We start from the raw sequence: 15,647 nt of genomic DNA, 5'->3' as shown, positions 1-15,647 counted from the left end.
CTCTGCCTAATCAGTGATGGCTAAAAACCAAAACAGATGAACTAGAAAAGGTGATGTTAAGAGCAAGTTGTTTAACAAAATATTGATCAATCGTGTTAATTTCAATTTAAAGTATTATATAAATCTTTAGTAGGCACTTGGCGTTATCAACCATATATTTGAAGTGGAATTACTAACACATTCACTAACATTACATGGCAGTCTGTTTTCTTTAAAATACTTTTAAAAACAAAAATAATGAATGCTGCCTTACATTGCTTATTTCAAGAATATAAATCACCATTGTACCTCAACATACACTGCAAGCCCTTAAAATGGAATTGTGTTAATTCTGTATTTTTTGCATTCAAGTCTGCATTAATGAACTGTTCTTAAATAATCACATCAGACAATACAAAAGTACAATTATTTATGAAAGTAATAATATAAGATGAGGTGTTATGCCCAGGTAACACACTCAGATGCATTTTATGCCAACACACACACACATTCCAAGTCTCTTTTGCATATGGTGCAATTTACAAATAGCATTATCCATATACTGAAATCTGTTTCTGCCTTTATAAAATGCATAACATAAACCAATGTAATGAAACAACTAAAAAACAATAAATGAACGATAATGTTAATAACACTACAACAAAATGAACTCTTTATTCACTTTACTGTTTATTCCCACATTCAATCTTAAATGTGTTCTTTATTAGTGATATTACTCCAAACACAATAGACAGAAATATTATATAATTTAGTTACTGATTTATCTACAGACCATATAAGACTAGAACAGCATCTGTTCTGTTGGTAATAGGTGGGCCTTTCATTTTTAAAACAAACTGACAGCAGCAAAAGGCTAGCAAAATAAAATTGAATTTTGGTGTGATTAATGCTGAGAGTGAACCCATACCTTAGTGACCGCAGTAGGCATAGCTGGTATGGGTGTGGCAGAGAAGGCAGAGTGCTGTGAAATTACAGCCACCAAGTCCCAACATCCATGAGCTTGAACCTTGTTTGGCACTAGGTTGTACTGAGCACCTCGCAACAAAACATCTGAACATAACGAAGTTTAAAGGTCAGTAAACTTTTAACTATTATAAGGCTACGTAGGGCAACTAAATGGTTCAAAGAGTGACAGGCATATATGTAGTGCTGGTATTGATATACTGGAGGGACAGAGAGGAATCCATTCAAGGATTTAAAAAAAAGAAACAATATATTTTACAGCAGTTAAAAAAGAGAAAAGAAATGATTACGCTGAAAGCTACACTGAGTACTCACCATTTATGGTGTGCATGATATATTGTTCTAAAGAGCAATGTTTAGCTGTAAATTGGTTTAGATGTACTTTACTGCTAGTACTGCAGTACGGAAAGGCAAGGGACAGAGTGTTTGTTCCTGGGAAAATATCAAAGTAGTGTTCTTGAAAAGGTTTAACTGGTGGTACCAAACAAGTGAAAGTGACATACAGGGCAGTAACAGTAATTTGGAAGCTGTTTTCTCTTTAAATTATTGTACATGGACAGCAGGACAGATCTCACTTTAAGTGAATTCTATGCATATGCCAGTCTATGCATGTGTATATGTGGAATGGCAGTGTTGGGGAAAGATACATACAATCAGTCTGCCACAGCTGGAGAATAAAAGAAGTAAAGTTTTGTATAATGTGGTATGCATTCAATTAGCTTGTTGGTCATTCTGTGGCACTGAAATGGTTTAAAGATACTAAAACATTTACTGAGGCAAATTATTCTACATGCCCAAGTGGGTGCCTTTGGTGAACCATTAATATAATCAACAGTGAGATCGCATGACAGTGAAATGCTTGCAGCCCCTGTGGGTGAGAAAATATTGGTACAAGTAAAATGAACCACTAGTTAACTGACTCAACAAAGTTCCTCAATCCAGCTGAGACATTTATGAATATACATAACTTATGTACTGTTTTTCTTTAAAAAACTGCTTGAACAAGAGTCAATTATGTGGTGTGCCGTGAAGATATAAGTGCATACATCTGTTAGCTACCTAACACACACAGAAATGAGATGAACCATAGCACAGGGAAAGTCAGTTGTAATGTGGTATGATACAGACACACAAGTTTGTTATTCATCCAAAAGTTGGAAAAATAGCTAAGCCCTAGCACAGAAAAGGCACCCTCTGCATCAGCAGAAAAGAGGGTTGAGTTAGTGTTTCATATATCAGAGGAACAAATTTGAAGTGGATGAATGAGAGGCTTCAGCTACTTACTTCATATGCAGGAGGTTGAAGAGAAAGTGTTACCACAGCTCATCTCAAGTGCTGTCATCTCCAATGCAAATCAGCAATGCATTGGAAGTTAAGAAAGTGAAGCAGAAGTTGTAGTTGCAAGCAGGCATGAGCTCCATACCTTTGCAAATAATGCCCTCCCACTGGTGAGTTCCAATTCACCTCCACAGATTGCTGGTAACCTGGGGGCTTTCCTTCAGGGGAGGCTGGCAGGAAATAAAAATGGACAGATCCCCTCCCCTGTGGCAAGATAGGATGGCACACCTCAAGACCCCACCTTTGTGGCAAGACAGGATGCCACACCTGATGTCTGCAGCTCCTGTATTTATAAGGCTAATTCAGAAGAGGGCAGTGGGCCAGCCCATGTCTATAACAAACTCTGAATCCAAGAAAATATTAACAGGAGACTAAAAATGGGCTCAGAAAGGAAAAAAAAGCCGAAAAATGAAGATTTGTGTTGTAACTATAATTGCTATGTACAATGATCCTGCCTATATTGTCAGCTGGCACACTTTAAGGGCTTCTCCATTTTTCCCATTATTATTGAACCATGGACTGAAGATTGGGTACAGTTTTCCTTTAAAGTTGTCTTTAAAGGTGTATATATGGAAACTGTCATCAGCATTATAAAAAGAAATCTGTCCTCTCTCATAGTCCATGTATACTCTGATTGTGTGTGGCTTTCTATTTATCTTTAAGGTTTTAATTTCTGATTCTTGAGCATAGTACTCATTTTCATTCCACAGTATCAGAGTCCAGAATCCGTTCTTGGGTTGTAGAGATATATCCTTATTCCTGTTGATCGATTCCGTAGCTACACCTATAACCCAGTCAGTCTTGTTACCCACTACCACCTCCCAGCAGTGCTTCCCAGATGCAAAGCACTCCAATCCAAGCACATAAGGTTTCTTACTAAAGCTCTTAGAGCTGTGAACAAGCTGCTGTCTTTCCACAGTGTAGCTTACACTAGTTCGGTCCTCAGAAACAATGAGATTTGGATGGGCAGTATCAGGATCCAGAGTCAGAGACAGCTTAACTGAAAAAAAAAAAAAAAGTAAAGTTGTTTAATTAGTGAAAGGTATTCTATGAATAAGGCACAGAAATGACATGAACAGCAGAGTTATTCCTGTCCACACCAAATACCAGTGGCATTTACTATGTCTAATAACATTACAGACTTCAATCAGCTTGTACAAACCCATACATTCTTGTGACATGGAAGAGTACTGAACAAAGCAAAGTGTTTTTTTCTTGTCTGTAGCAACCTCCTCTACCATGACAAACATTTCAAATCACCTTTTATTTTATTTAAGCCCCATGTTCTCTACAGACTCAAGTAAATCTTTTAGATTCATTTTATGAATATTGCATAGATTCATAGATTAGTACTAGGCTAACTGCCCTTGCAAGCCATTTTTTTAAGCCTAGCCAATTATCCCTTGTGAGACTTGAACCCTGCACCTTGTGTTTGTAAGGCAAACGTCTTAACCATTAGGCCACCCTCCCAATCAATTTTGCGAGTTTTACTCCTGCAATTTGTAGTGCAGCAGTATGTTCACTCTTTTGCATGACTGCCTTCTTTCGTACCTTGTTCACTACTGCATTACATACCTGAATAAGCCGACATTAGGGTATATCCTAAGTCTTCAGAGTGTGAAATATCTAAGCTTCAAATAATCTGTGCAAAAGTCTGTTGTCCCTGTAATCCACACATCCATACTACTGTATATGCTGTTATATACCCCCTAGCCTTATCTGTATATGTCTACATACTTTTCTAAATACCAGTATTGGACACAGATAAAAAAATGGATTTTGCTTTCTGGAAGCACAACAAAAAATACACAGCATTTCATTTATACATTTTTTTCTGAAATCTCTCAGATACAGGACCATAACGTTTCATACAATAAACAAGAATGTAGTGTTAAAAATATATATATATTATTTGCTGCAAGTAGACATATGATAAGAGTAACAACAAAATGGGGAGAGGTTGATGACCCTTCATTTTTTTAAATCAGTAAACTACATATGCAGTGTTTTAAAGTGCATGATTGTCAAGTAAAACAAAGAAATTAAACTTGAAATGTGCTGAGACTACATACAGCAGAAATTAGGGTTTTCCACATAAAAATCATTCACCTGTGAATATGTATTATGGGTATACATTAAGCAGGACTGATTTTAAATCACTACCTGCACAACAAAAGAAAAAAGATTACCTCTGGTTTGGTAAATCCATGTAGCATTCAGGATCCATGTGCAAATCAAAATTTAAGCAACAGGATAAGCAGGCAAATAAATACAATCAGAAATGGAAGGGGAAATAGTTGACCCCAATATTAGAGTAGCAGGCTGTCTTTGCTTCTTTGTTTGTTACAAAAAAAGGCCAATTAATTCAAATCCAGAATTCAGAAACATTTCAAAGCAATCCAAAACTTTAAAAGTGACTACTTAGTTTTAAAATAATAAAAATAAAAAATTCAACCAGACTTAATCACTGAAAGAACTCAGCTTTATTCACATAGAAGCACTTGCGTCCACTAACTGGACTTTTAACAGATGTTTTCAAAAACAGCTTTATCTGGGGAAAACTTATACTTACACAAGCAACAAAGTCATAAATCAAGATTGAAAAACACCCATAAACATGAATAAAGAGTATGGGGTGACTCAAAACAGGCTAATTTAAAACTAGCTAAAATGCAACATTAAAACAATCATTTCTTACCACCTATAGGTCGAGTTATCTGTGGAAAAATTAGTCCAGGGAACACAAATAAAAAGAAAAATAATTACAATAACAATAAAAATAAACAGTAAAAGTCAGGTAGAAAGCCTAAACCAGTATCAAAACACTAGCCAGAGTGCCAGTGAAAATCAGAGCTCCAGCACACAGCCATAAAATTGGTGCAAAAGTACAAAAATAAAGTAAAAATAAATACAAAATAAACATAAAGATAAATAAATAAAAAATAAACACCAAAGTCAGACAGACCATACCAAAGATCTAATCAAAAGCAACAGAGAACCTTATATACCACAAAGAATAACCAGCAAACTAGAAAAGTCAGATAAAAACTCTAGGGAGAAATTCAAAAACTCTGAAGAACCATGAAGCATCTACAAACTGAAGATAAGAAAATACATTGAAATAAAACAAAATGATAAACCAAAGTAAACAAACAAACCAAAACTTAAAACCAGAGTCTGACTCCAAGAAGAGAACAAATGGAAAAAAAAAACTTTTTAAAATTAATTGGACACCAAGGTGTCAGGAAAAAGTAAGTGACACTGTTTAACCACCAAAACAATCCACACATAGAAACCGTAGGACAAAAGCAGAATCAAATGAAAAGAAAAGAGGGGTGGAGTACTTCGGAATGTGTGTACTGTCAAGACAAGTAAACTAAACTTTAAGTAATCTGTAATAGTCGAATGGGCACAGGTCCTAAATGATAGGCATACAAAAACTAACAGTGCTTATGGAAAAAAAAATAAGAACATTAATTCACAGAGTGGAAAAGCACTTTTATCCATAGTGTTTTATCAGATAAAATTAAAAAAACTGAGCAAACCTAAAAGTATGACAATACAAAACATAAATAAATAAAAATAGAAGTAAAAATATAACATAAAAATGGTAAATAACAGAAATAAAAAATTAAAAAGAGTGACAGTAACAAATAGCATTAGCAGTATATAACCAATGATAAATATAAACAAAAATAAATATCAAAATAAAACTCATAAATCTAAACAGTACACACAAAAACAATATAATAGAAATAAAAATAAATATAATAAAAGAAATAAAAATAGACGATAAAAGGAACAATGATAATAAAAACAGAAACAGCAATAACAATAAAAATATAACAACAAAAACATAAAAAGAAAATCAAATTAAAAAATATATGCAAAACATAAAACTAAGAAAAAGAAGAATAAGAATAAAAATCTACTTAAATGTAAGCAAATATAACTAGTGCAGTAACCAAAATCTGATGTATCAGAAAATGGCAACAGGATGAACTGCAAAACAATAAAATAACCATAAAATGTTTAATGCAGGAATGACAATGCCTCGAATAGCATTTTCCAAATAACAATGAAATATTAGTAAACCATTTTCTAGTCCAGTTTCTTGAGTCAAAGAATGCTCTTGACAGAACAAGCACCCTTTATACCAGGTTGGCTGCAAGCTTTAAGAATAATTTGACATTTAGTCTCATCCTTTTCAAGAACTGCACTGCAGTTTCCATCTAATGGACCCATTTTAACAATATCAAAGACATGAAACAGAAATAGTGTGCCCTGGGGACTCAGTGCTATGCTTTGCAAGGGAATTCTTGCTTCACTGGTTTGTAATCTCAGAATTATGCTGAGCTATCCGTCTTTTCACCTTAGAAAATGTTTTTTCCCATGTAAAAAGCAGAATATTTGGAGCCCTGGGTTTTGTGCATTACCTTTTCAATGTTACAGTTCCCAGATAATCTGCTGTCATATTTCTTCTCCAAGTTGTGACAAATGAAAAACAAAATTGCTGCAGCTCAAAAATTCACAAAAAGCACAGAAAGGAGGGCCACATTTAAAAGTACCAATAATCTCATTACTGTTTTTGTTAATGCTTCCTTCTATATCAGCACCAATGCTCCCACTTTTTTTGAAAACAAAGGAAGGGGCAGGGCCAAGAATCTTACTCACTAGTCTGTTAGTACCCAGAATATACTGGTTGGTACAAATAATTTTTTTAATCTCATGGGCCCCTCTGCTGAAAGTAAGGGTCATGTTTCTTTTCATCTGGGTTACTTACTTTACTTCTGAGCAAACCTAAAAGTATGACAATGCAAAAACTAAAATAAATAAATAAAAATAGAAGTAAAAATATAAAAATGGTAAATAACAGAAATAAAAAATTAAAGTGAGTGCCAGTAACAAATAGTATTAGCAGTATATAACCATTGATACACATAAACAAAAATAAATATTTTGCTGCTGCTTTTTGTTTTTAAGACAGATTGTTTTGCTATTTCACATTTTCCACTGTTTCTATATACAAGAAGAATTAATGCTGCTATCCAGTGCATTTTATTGATGAAATCTGTTTGCTGCTATTTGTTTTGAATTTATCTGCTGCTGAATAAAAGGACTTGGGTTCCAGTCCAAGGAGGTAATAGTCTCTGGTCTACGTGGTTCTTTTTTTTTTTTGTTTTATAAACAAATATAAATATCAAAATAAAACTAGCAAGTGACCAAAAGGAATGTAATGAAATAACAGGGTATAAGGATAGCTCAGGTGTCTAACGAAGCTGATAATTTCCTTAAGAATGTGCATGACCTCGACAGGGACTTTCTTGTTAGGAGTGAAAATGTTTCCAGTAGATGACTTCTGAATCCTATTAAGAACCTCAAAGTAAGGGATCACACTTCCCTTTATGAAACCCAGAGAAGATTATTATTATGTGGGCTTGGGTTTCTTTATACTAGCCAAATCAAAGAAAAGATGAAAAGAAACATGACCCTTACTTTCAGCAAAGATGGCCATGAGATCAAAAAAGTTATTCATGACAACTGGTCTATTCTGTCTAGTAAAAGACTGGTGAGTAAGATTCTTGACCCTGGTCCTTCTTTTGTTTTTAAAAAGACAGTGGCATTAGAGCATATTTAGAAGGAATAGTTAAAGAGTACTGAGATTTTTTTGTAATTTTAAATGTGCTCCCCTCTGGTACTTTTTGTGAATTTATAAGCTGCATAGAATTTTTCATTTGCCCTAGCTTGGGAAAGAAATATAACAGCAAAGAGTCTGTGAATTGTAAGACTGAAAAAAGGATGTGTACAGAGTCCAGTACTCTAAATGTTATGTTTTTATGTGGAAAATATATTCTAAGCTGGAAAGAAGGGTAGCTCAGCACAATTCTGAGATTATAAACCATTTAAAGATCAAGTGTAAAGCAGTGAATATATATTTTCTATAAGAAATAGACTTTTTTTAAAAATCTTGTGAATACTGAAAGCTGATGCCTGGATTATGACTGGTGTACTGATTCAATTAGTATATCCATCATGATGTACTGACATCATTATGGGAACATTCCTTACTTTCTTTTTAAAACATAAAAAATACAGTGCAACTGTAAGCAGTTATTTATCTGCCAAATTGTTAATTTAATTAAGAGTTTGGAATGTAAACATTAACTAGTCTACTAGTTTCTGCAAGTCTCAACTGTTTCACTTTTGGGGGGATTGTGGGGGGGGACTGATTTTTCTAACAATTGACAAAAAGTATTAGTCCCTAAAAGACATCACCAGCATGATATAAACCTGAATAGAATGTGATGTTTGAGCTTCACTTTCAGATACTCACTGCATTTTAAAAAATAATTTCTTACAGGGAAGCTTATTTGGAGTATTTACTTTTATAAAAATTGAGTGATCACAACAACAGAGATTCAATGGGCAGAACTGCAAGCATTTTGGTAATATCCATTCTTTAAAACTGATCTTCTTGGAAAGCATACATTTGAATCTCTAGGGTACACTTTTCTGTTTCACATTTTGGACAGTGTTAAGATGGGTCCATTAGAGAGGAACTGCAATACCATTTCTGGAAAAGGAGCTTGAATGGCAAATTCATTTGAAGGCTTACAACTCACCTGGTCTAAATGCTGTATGTTCTATGAAGACCCTTCATCAGCTCAAGAAACTGGATCACAAAAAAATGTTTTAATTTTTGGAAAATGTGGTTTTGGACCTCTAGCTTGGATATTTTATAGTTATTTTACTGTTTTTGTATTCCATCATGTTGTCATTTTTTGATTTCTTGGTTGCATGTTTGGTTACAGGCATTAGTTACATTGACTTAAATGCAAGTATTTTTTATTCTTACTCATCTTTTTAGTTTAGTTTTAGGTGTTACAATCAAACACATCTGTATTTTTACATTTCATTTTCTTTTTATATTTTTATCGTTTTATTTATTTTGCATTTGTATTACTCTTTTTTTTCAATGCTTATGTTATCTAAAGTTATTTTTATTTTATTTTAATATTTGTTATTTCTGCTTATTACATTGGTGTTCTGTATTGGTTTAGTTTTGTGAGTTTTATTTATTTTGATATTTATTAAAGGTACGTTTTTTGCTTATTGTTATCATTGGTTATTTACTGCTAAGCCTATTTCTTACTGTCACTGGTTTTCACTTTTGTTTCTCATTTATTATTTTAGGTTTATTTGTATTCTATTTTTATGTTTCTATTACTGTCAGACTTTTTAGTAGGCTCAGTTTTTAATTTGATCTGGTACTTTTATACCCTGTGAATTAATGTTCCTATTTTTTCATAAACCATGTTATTCTTTTCATTTATCTATGATATAGGACTCATGCCCAGTTGACTATTGCAGACTACTTCAAGTTTATTTTACCTACCTTGAAACACTCACTCGCTTACCACAGCCACCTTCCTCTCTTTTTCTTTGATTCAGCTTTTGTCCTTTAATTTCAACCTGTGGATCTTGTTAGTGGTTAATCAGTTTCACCTAGTTTTTAATGACACATAGGATTCAAATTTAGCTAAAAGTGGGTATTTTGTTTCATTGTTTCTCTTCTTGCGATAAGACTGGTCTAATTACTGGTTTACATTTTTGGTATGTTTGTTGACTTCAGTTTATTTCTTTTTATTTCAACTTTTTTACTTTTAGATTTTACTTATTTTACAGTTTTTCAGAGTTTCTGATTGTCTCCTGAAAGAGTTTTTTTTCTGACTTTTCCAGTTTAATAACTGGATATAATTCTTTGTATTTTATATGGTTCTCTTTTGCTTCTGATTCAGTCTCTGTTATGTTTTCTGAATATGACTTATGTTTATTTTTATTATTATTTACCTTTATGTTTTCATTTTTATTTCTTTAATTTTATTTTATGTACTTTGTACTTTTACAGTTTTGATGAGTGTTCTGGGAATGGTTTAGTCCTTCTGTTTATTTTCACTGTTATATTTGTTTATTTTATCATTTTTTGTCTACTTATGCTGTTTCCTGGGTCAGAAATACTTCATCTGGGTGTTTCCTTCTTTGATTTATTTTTTATGATTCTATTTTTGGATTCTGAGGAAAGTAACTATCTGACTTCTTGGATGGGGAAGGTTGATCATTTCCATTTCTGTGCACATGTTGTTTATAATATATATATATATATATATATATATATATATATATATATTTTTTTTTTTTTTTTTTTAATATATTTTTTCTGGTTTCAATTATGTGATTAGCTCTGTGTTCATAAGTCTTTGTCCCTTTTCTTGCTGTTTAGCCACTGAGCTACTATTGTGGACACACTAACTGGCTATTTAAGTTTGTCTCAATCACAAAGATTAATTTTTGTCTATTTATGGTATTCCCTGGGCCAGAAGATACTTATCTGGAAACTGGTTTAGATGTGCTTCCTTCTTTGATTTAAGTTTTATGATTATGTTTTTGGATTCTGGTTTTTAAGTCATGGCTCCTTTTCTTGCTGTTTACCCAGTGAACTACTATGTTGGGTATGCTAATTAGCTATGCGTGTTTGCCTCAATCACAAAGATCTTTTTTCCTACCAGGGTAACTAGTCCTGTAGGATAGTACCTCAGGCTCATTTTAATTTTGCATATTAATTAGTTTTGACTATTCTTTGTGGTTAGTATATCATAAGTCACTCCATACTCTTTCCTCAGTCACATGAAAGTTTTTCAATCGTGACTTATGCCTTTGCTGTCTGTATAAGTATGTATTTCCCACAGATAAAGCTGTTTTTGAAAAGATGATCTAATGAAGTCCAGTTAGAGGACAAAAGTACTTATCATACATTAATAAAGCTGAGTTCTTTGGTGACTAAATCAGCTCATTTTTTATCATTATTATTATTACTTTAAAATTTAGTAATGGCATCTAAAGTTCTGGATTACTTTTAACATTTTCTGAATACTTAATTTTAGTTAATTGGCTTGTTTTTATAACAAACAAAGAAGTGAGACAGCCTGCTACTCTCATACTGGAGTAAGATGCACAACCAGATAACGGAGAAGCATACAGAGACCTTTATCACTTAAAACATTCTTATACATCTGTCAGTTTCAAACTTACGGTCAAAGTTTTATGGAATTCAACCGTTTAGTCCGATGTTCAGCAATGGATCACTGTTGCAGTATCCTAAGCTTTGGACTATATCTAGCCAATCCTATGACCCACACCTACCAGGCACGCTGTCAGCAGCTCAAGCAAAGCTCCAAAAAAAGTTAAAAACCTCGGAATGTTCTTGCCATCAGTGGTAAGTTAGCATTTTCTAAGGCTGGGCAGATAAGTACTCTGACTGGGATTACCTTCCACAAATCTCTTTTTTTCCTTAAAAAACATAATTTTTATGTAAAAATATATTGTCTACTGACTTCTATATTTTCTGTTTACAGTGGTTGTCACAGTAACAGTTTTAGTTATTCTGGCTTACCTGTTTAGTTTCTCTGGAGGTGTCATTGCTAATTAACTGCTTTTTTGTGCAGAATTGTTTTACCTTTAAGCCAGAACTGACAGCCAGTCATAATGTATTTAAATTTTATGGATTATCATCAAGAATTTTATCTCAAGACTTTAGGTTTTATTAGTGTTTGCTTCACTTAACCAAATGCCATTTGTACAAAAAAGACAGAATTGGTTTTCTTTCCAGGAATTCACTGTACAATATTATTTCTTGTAAGGAAAAGTTACACATTTTTGTTTAAACTTAGGGTTAGAGTCAATAAAGCCTATACTAAGTGTACACTGTTTTGAGTAAACAGACAACACAGATATAACACAAACCTTCTTCCGACTAATTTTAGTTTTCCTACTGATATTCTTGCAGCTTTAAATATTGACAGGGATTCATAAAGGTTACCGCAAAGTGTAGACTAAATGTACACTTAGTGCAATCTTTCTGAGTGATTAGAAAGCACAAAAAAATGATAAGAATTTTATTTAATACATACCGCTTAGTGTAGGCTTTATTGAATCTGGCCCTTAATTTTAACATGTAAACCTTCAAATTATGAGGGTTTTCATGCAACCATGTTCTTAGAATCTTTATAGCTGTTCATGAGTATTTTATATTACCATCTGTGGTGGTGCAGTGGTAGCGTTGTTGCCTCACAGCAAGAGGCTCTCCCATTCGATTCTCTGCTGGAGTGCAGGGAGTGCCTTCTGTGTGGAGTCTGCATGTCCTCCCCGTGGTTGGGTGAGCATTCGAAAGACATGCGTGAATGGGCATGCCTTCGTTGAAGGTTGAATGTCGAGCTGGCACCTTGGTGTTCGTGAAAAATCTACTGCCAATCATTAGCGGACCGGAGTTCCGCTGTGGCGACCCCTAACTGGGAAAAGCCGAAAGACAAACAACAACAACTCTATGCTGGTATTCTTAAAAAGTTGTTTTTTGTTAATAAATAATTCACTGCAGGGGATCATATTTTGTAAGGAAAAGATCTGCATTTTTTGTTAAACTTTACACCTAAAGCTAAAACATTTTGGTCTGGAGTGCTGTCATTAAAGGATTTACTTCAAATCTTACTGAATTACTATTACTGTTACTCCTGACCACTTTTAAAAGGCCAGTTCCAGTTAAAGCCATGTTTGTTTTTTTATAGTAAATTTCATTGCAAAGTAACTTTTTTGACAAATTCAGGTTTACTTGGTTGTTAGGGACTAATGCTGATATATTTGGTGGCTGTCAATAAATCAGAAGGAACAGAAGGTTATGATTTCTCAACATAGTCAAAAGAAAGGTCTGCCTGCAGAAAAGATTTCAGAGGATAGAGCATACAGGAAATACATGTCTACAGATGTGGCACCTGGTTCCTAAAATCAATTAAAGTTAAAGTCCAGGCCTTCCAAATGAAGGAATAATTGCTAGGTAAACTGTGGAACAATAGAAGAGACCTAAAGGTACGGAGAAAGAGACTTTGCTGACCAGAAATACTCTCTGGGCACCAGAGAGAAAATAAATAAATTCCTGCCTCTATCAGACCATAAAAGTCTGACTCATAGGCTTAGAAGGATTTATCCTGCATTTGTTAAAGTTTATTTCCCAAAGGGGCAGAAAACCCTCTTCAGCTTCAATGATACTCTATGCTTGAATAATATAATTGGTTGTTCCACAGACTAGCCAGATAGTTCATGCCTTAACAACAGTATAGGTTGGTTGTTCCACAGACTAGCCAGATAGTTCATGCCTTAACAACAGTATAGGTTGGTTGTTCCACAGACTAGCCAGCTAGCACATGGCTTAACAGTGTTGGAAGAGTGCTCTTGAAATGGGAAAAAAGAGATGGTCGTTTAAGTTTTTTGCCCCTGTTCTGGAGAAAAATGCTGTGAAAAGCAACTGGACATGGTTTGAAACACTAAAAAGGAATGGGAGGCAATAACGTGGCTTAACAGTGGTGGGAGAGCACTCTCAACAGTCACAAATGAGAACACAGAAATGGTGTGTTAATTCTTTGCTACTCTTCTGGTGAAAGATGTATGGAAAAGCAAGTGGTCATGGTTAGGAACACTAAAAGGGTATAGGAAGCGGTCATGGATAGAAACACTAAGAGCGTATAGGAGGCATTAAAATATGTAGAATGACATAGCAATGATCAGAGTGACCAGTAGATATTGCCTCACGCATGACTGGGGACAATGGACATTAAATGCATTGACTTATTACTGAGACTCAACAGATGGTTGACTAACAAAGGAGGTGCATTTGCTTACATGGCTACCTAAGCTGGAAGGTAACCTTTAGCTACTTGAACTGATTTTAATCTTGTTTAACCACTTAGTGATTAGGAGTTTCTGAATAAGGAGGTGGGGCCAAAAAACTTGCAAGTGAAATATAAAAGGTAAAGCATTAATTAGTAAGGTTTCACTGAGTGAAGTATTTGATATGTGCTTAAAAATTAGGTAAACTTTCATCCTTTGGTTAGCAAAACGAAGATTAACCACTACAAATGTTAGATTACTAAAATGTATTTTAAAAAACTACAGCTAGAAGGATTTAGGAGAGTAATTTGGGAAATAGAAGATTAACATACCTCTCAGGGCAATCTGACACAAAGTGGAGACTGGACAGAATCTGTACATGGGGAACACGGATACCTGTTAAATGAGATGCAGATGCATCTGATCTGGCCATCTGATCATGCTCTAGGAAAATAGCAATCAGATACCCTCATGGAACATTAGGTGAGGAGCACTGGAAGATCAATGTTGGCTGACAAACACATACAGGCTAGGCTGGTGTCAGGAGGGATTAAGGAAACTACACAATGGGGGCAGATGTACTTTAGGTCCAAAATGAGATCAATTTAAGATAGCTCTTAAAAGTAAAGTACAAGATAAAGATAGAGACAGACAACTGAAAAAAGACCAGAGGTTATGAAAAAGCTATAAGAAGGACAGCAGCCTCCTGAGGGAAAGGAATGGGAAGAACTGGAAGAATTAGAGAGGGCCTAGGAGGAATAAACACAGGATGGATAGAAAAGCAATTGAGAGATTTAAAATGGTAATACTGTGAAAATACTCCAAAGCTCCAGAAAAGTTTGACAGGAAAAATAAGGCAACAGAAAAATGAGAGAAGTATTTTCAACCTAAAAGACTCTAAAACAGGGAAAATATGTATTCACTGTGAGGAATTTCAGAACACTGATAGATATTTAAAAAAAAAAAAGCTACACAGTGGTGAGAAAGTAAAGGAAGATAGACAAGAAGTTGTTTTGAGCTTCATATCCTCGTCAGGATATGACCCAAATAGCTAAGGCTAATGAAACAATCTTCTTCTTTTGGCTTTTACCAGTTAGGGGTTGCCACAGCAGATCACCTTGTCTGCTCATGATTGGCAGTGGAGTTTTATGGTGTCAAGTTGCCAGCCTGGTGCCCAACCTTCCACAGAAGGCACACACACCTAGAGCCAATTTAGTGTCCAATCCACATACAGCATGTCTTTGGGATGAAACTGGAGCACCTCGAGGAAACCCACGCAACCACAGGGAGGACATGCAGACTCTGCACAGAAAGCACCCCAGCTGAGGATTGAACTGGAGAACCTCTTGCTGTGAGGCAGCAATGCTAACCACTGCACCACTGTGGCTGCCCTAAGGCTAATGAAATAATGATCTAGCTAAATATATACTTATACAACTGCACTTATTCTGCTCCTCTGTGATTTAAATTAGTGTGAATTTGTCCTGTACTTTTTCTAAACAGATTAGATTTAAATGAGGAGAATTGTAGCTGGTGCAAGTTATTATTTGTAGCATATGTTATTTGTAGGAGCCACCCTCCTGGACACAAGCAATCATGGTAAAAGGAAAACACTTTTTGTGGAAAGTAGA

The 15,647-nt window shown here is 34.5% G+C and overlaps 1 protein-coding gene across 1 annotated transcript in view; it reads right to left on the bottom strand.

Annotated features, from left to right (window-relative positions):
* Positions 1 to 650: 650 nt before the first annotated feature.
* Positions 651 to 15,647, bottom strand: part of LOC122813654 (zinc-binding protein A33-like) — a 108,353-nt gene continuing 93,356 nt past the window's right edge. Inside the window, exon 6 of the mRNA XM_044086092.1 lies at positions 651 to 3,301. Within this exon, the coding sequence (XP_043942027.1) occupies positions 2,757 to 3,301 (545 nt within the window). The 3' untranslated portion in view covers positions 651 to 2,756. The remainder of the gene's footprint in view (positions 3,302 to 15,647) is intronic.

Source organism: Protopterus annectens, chromosome 10.part0 (genome assembly GCF_019279795.1).
Source record: "Protopterus annectens isolate FY-2018-M chromosome 10.part0, PAN1.0, whole genome shotgun sequence".
NCBI lineage: Eukaryota > Metazoa > Chordata > Ceratodontiformes > Protopteridae > Protopterus > Protopterus annectens.
Note: the sequence above shows the minus strand (reverse complement) of the source record. Positions and strands in the feature narration are given on the sequence as shown.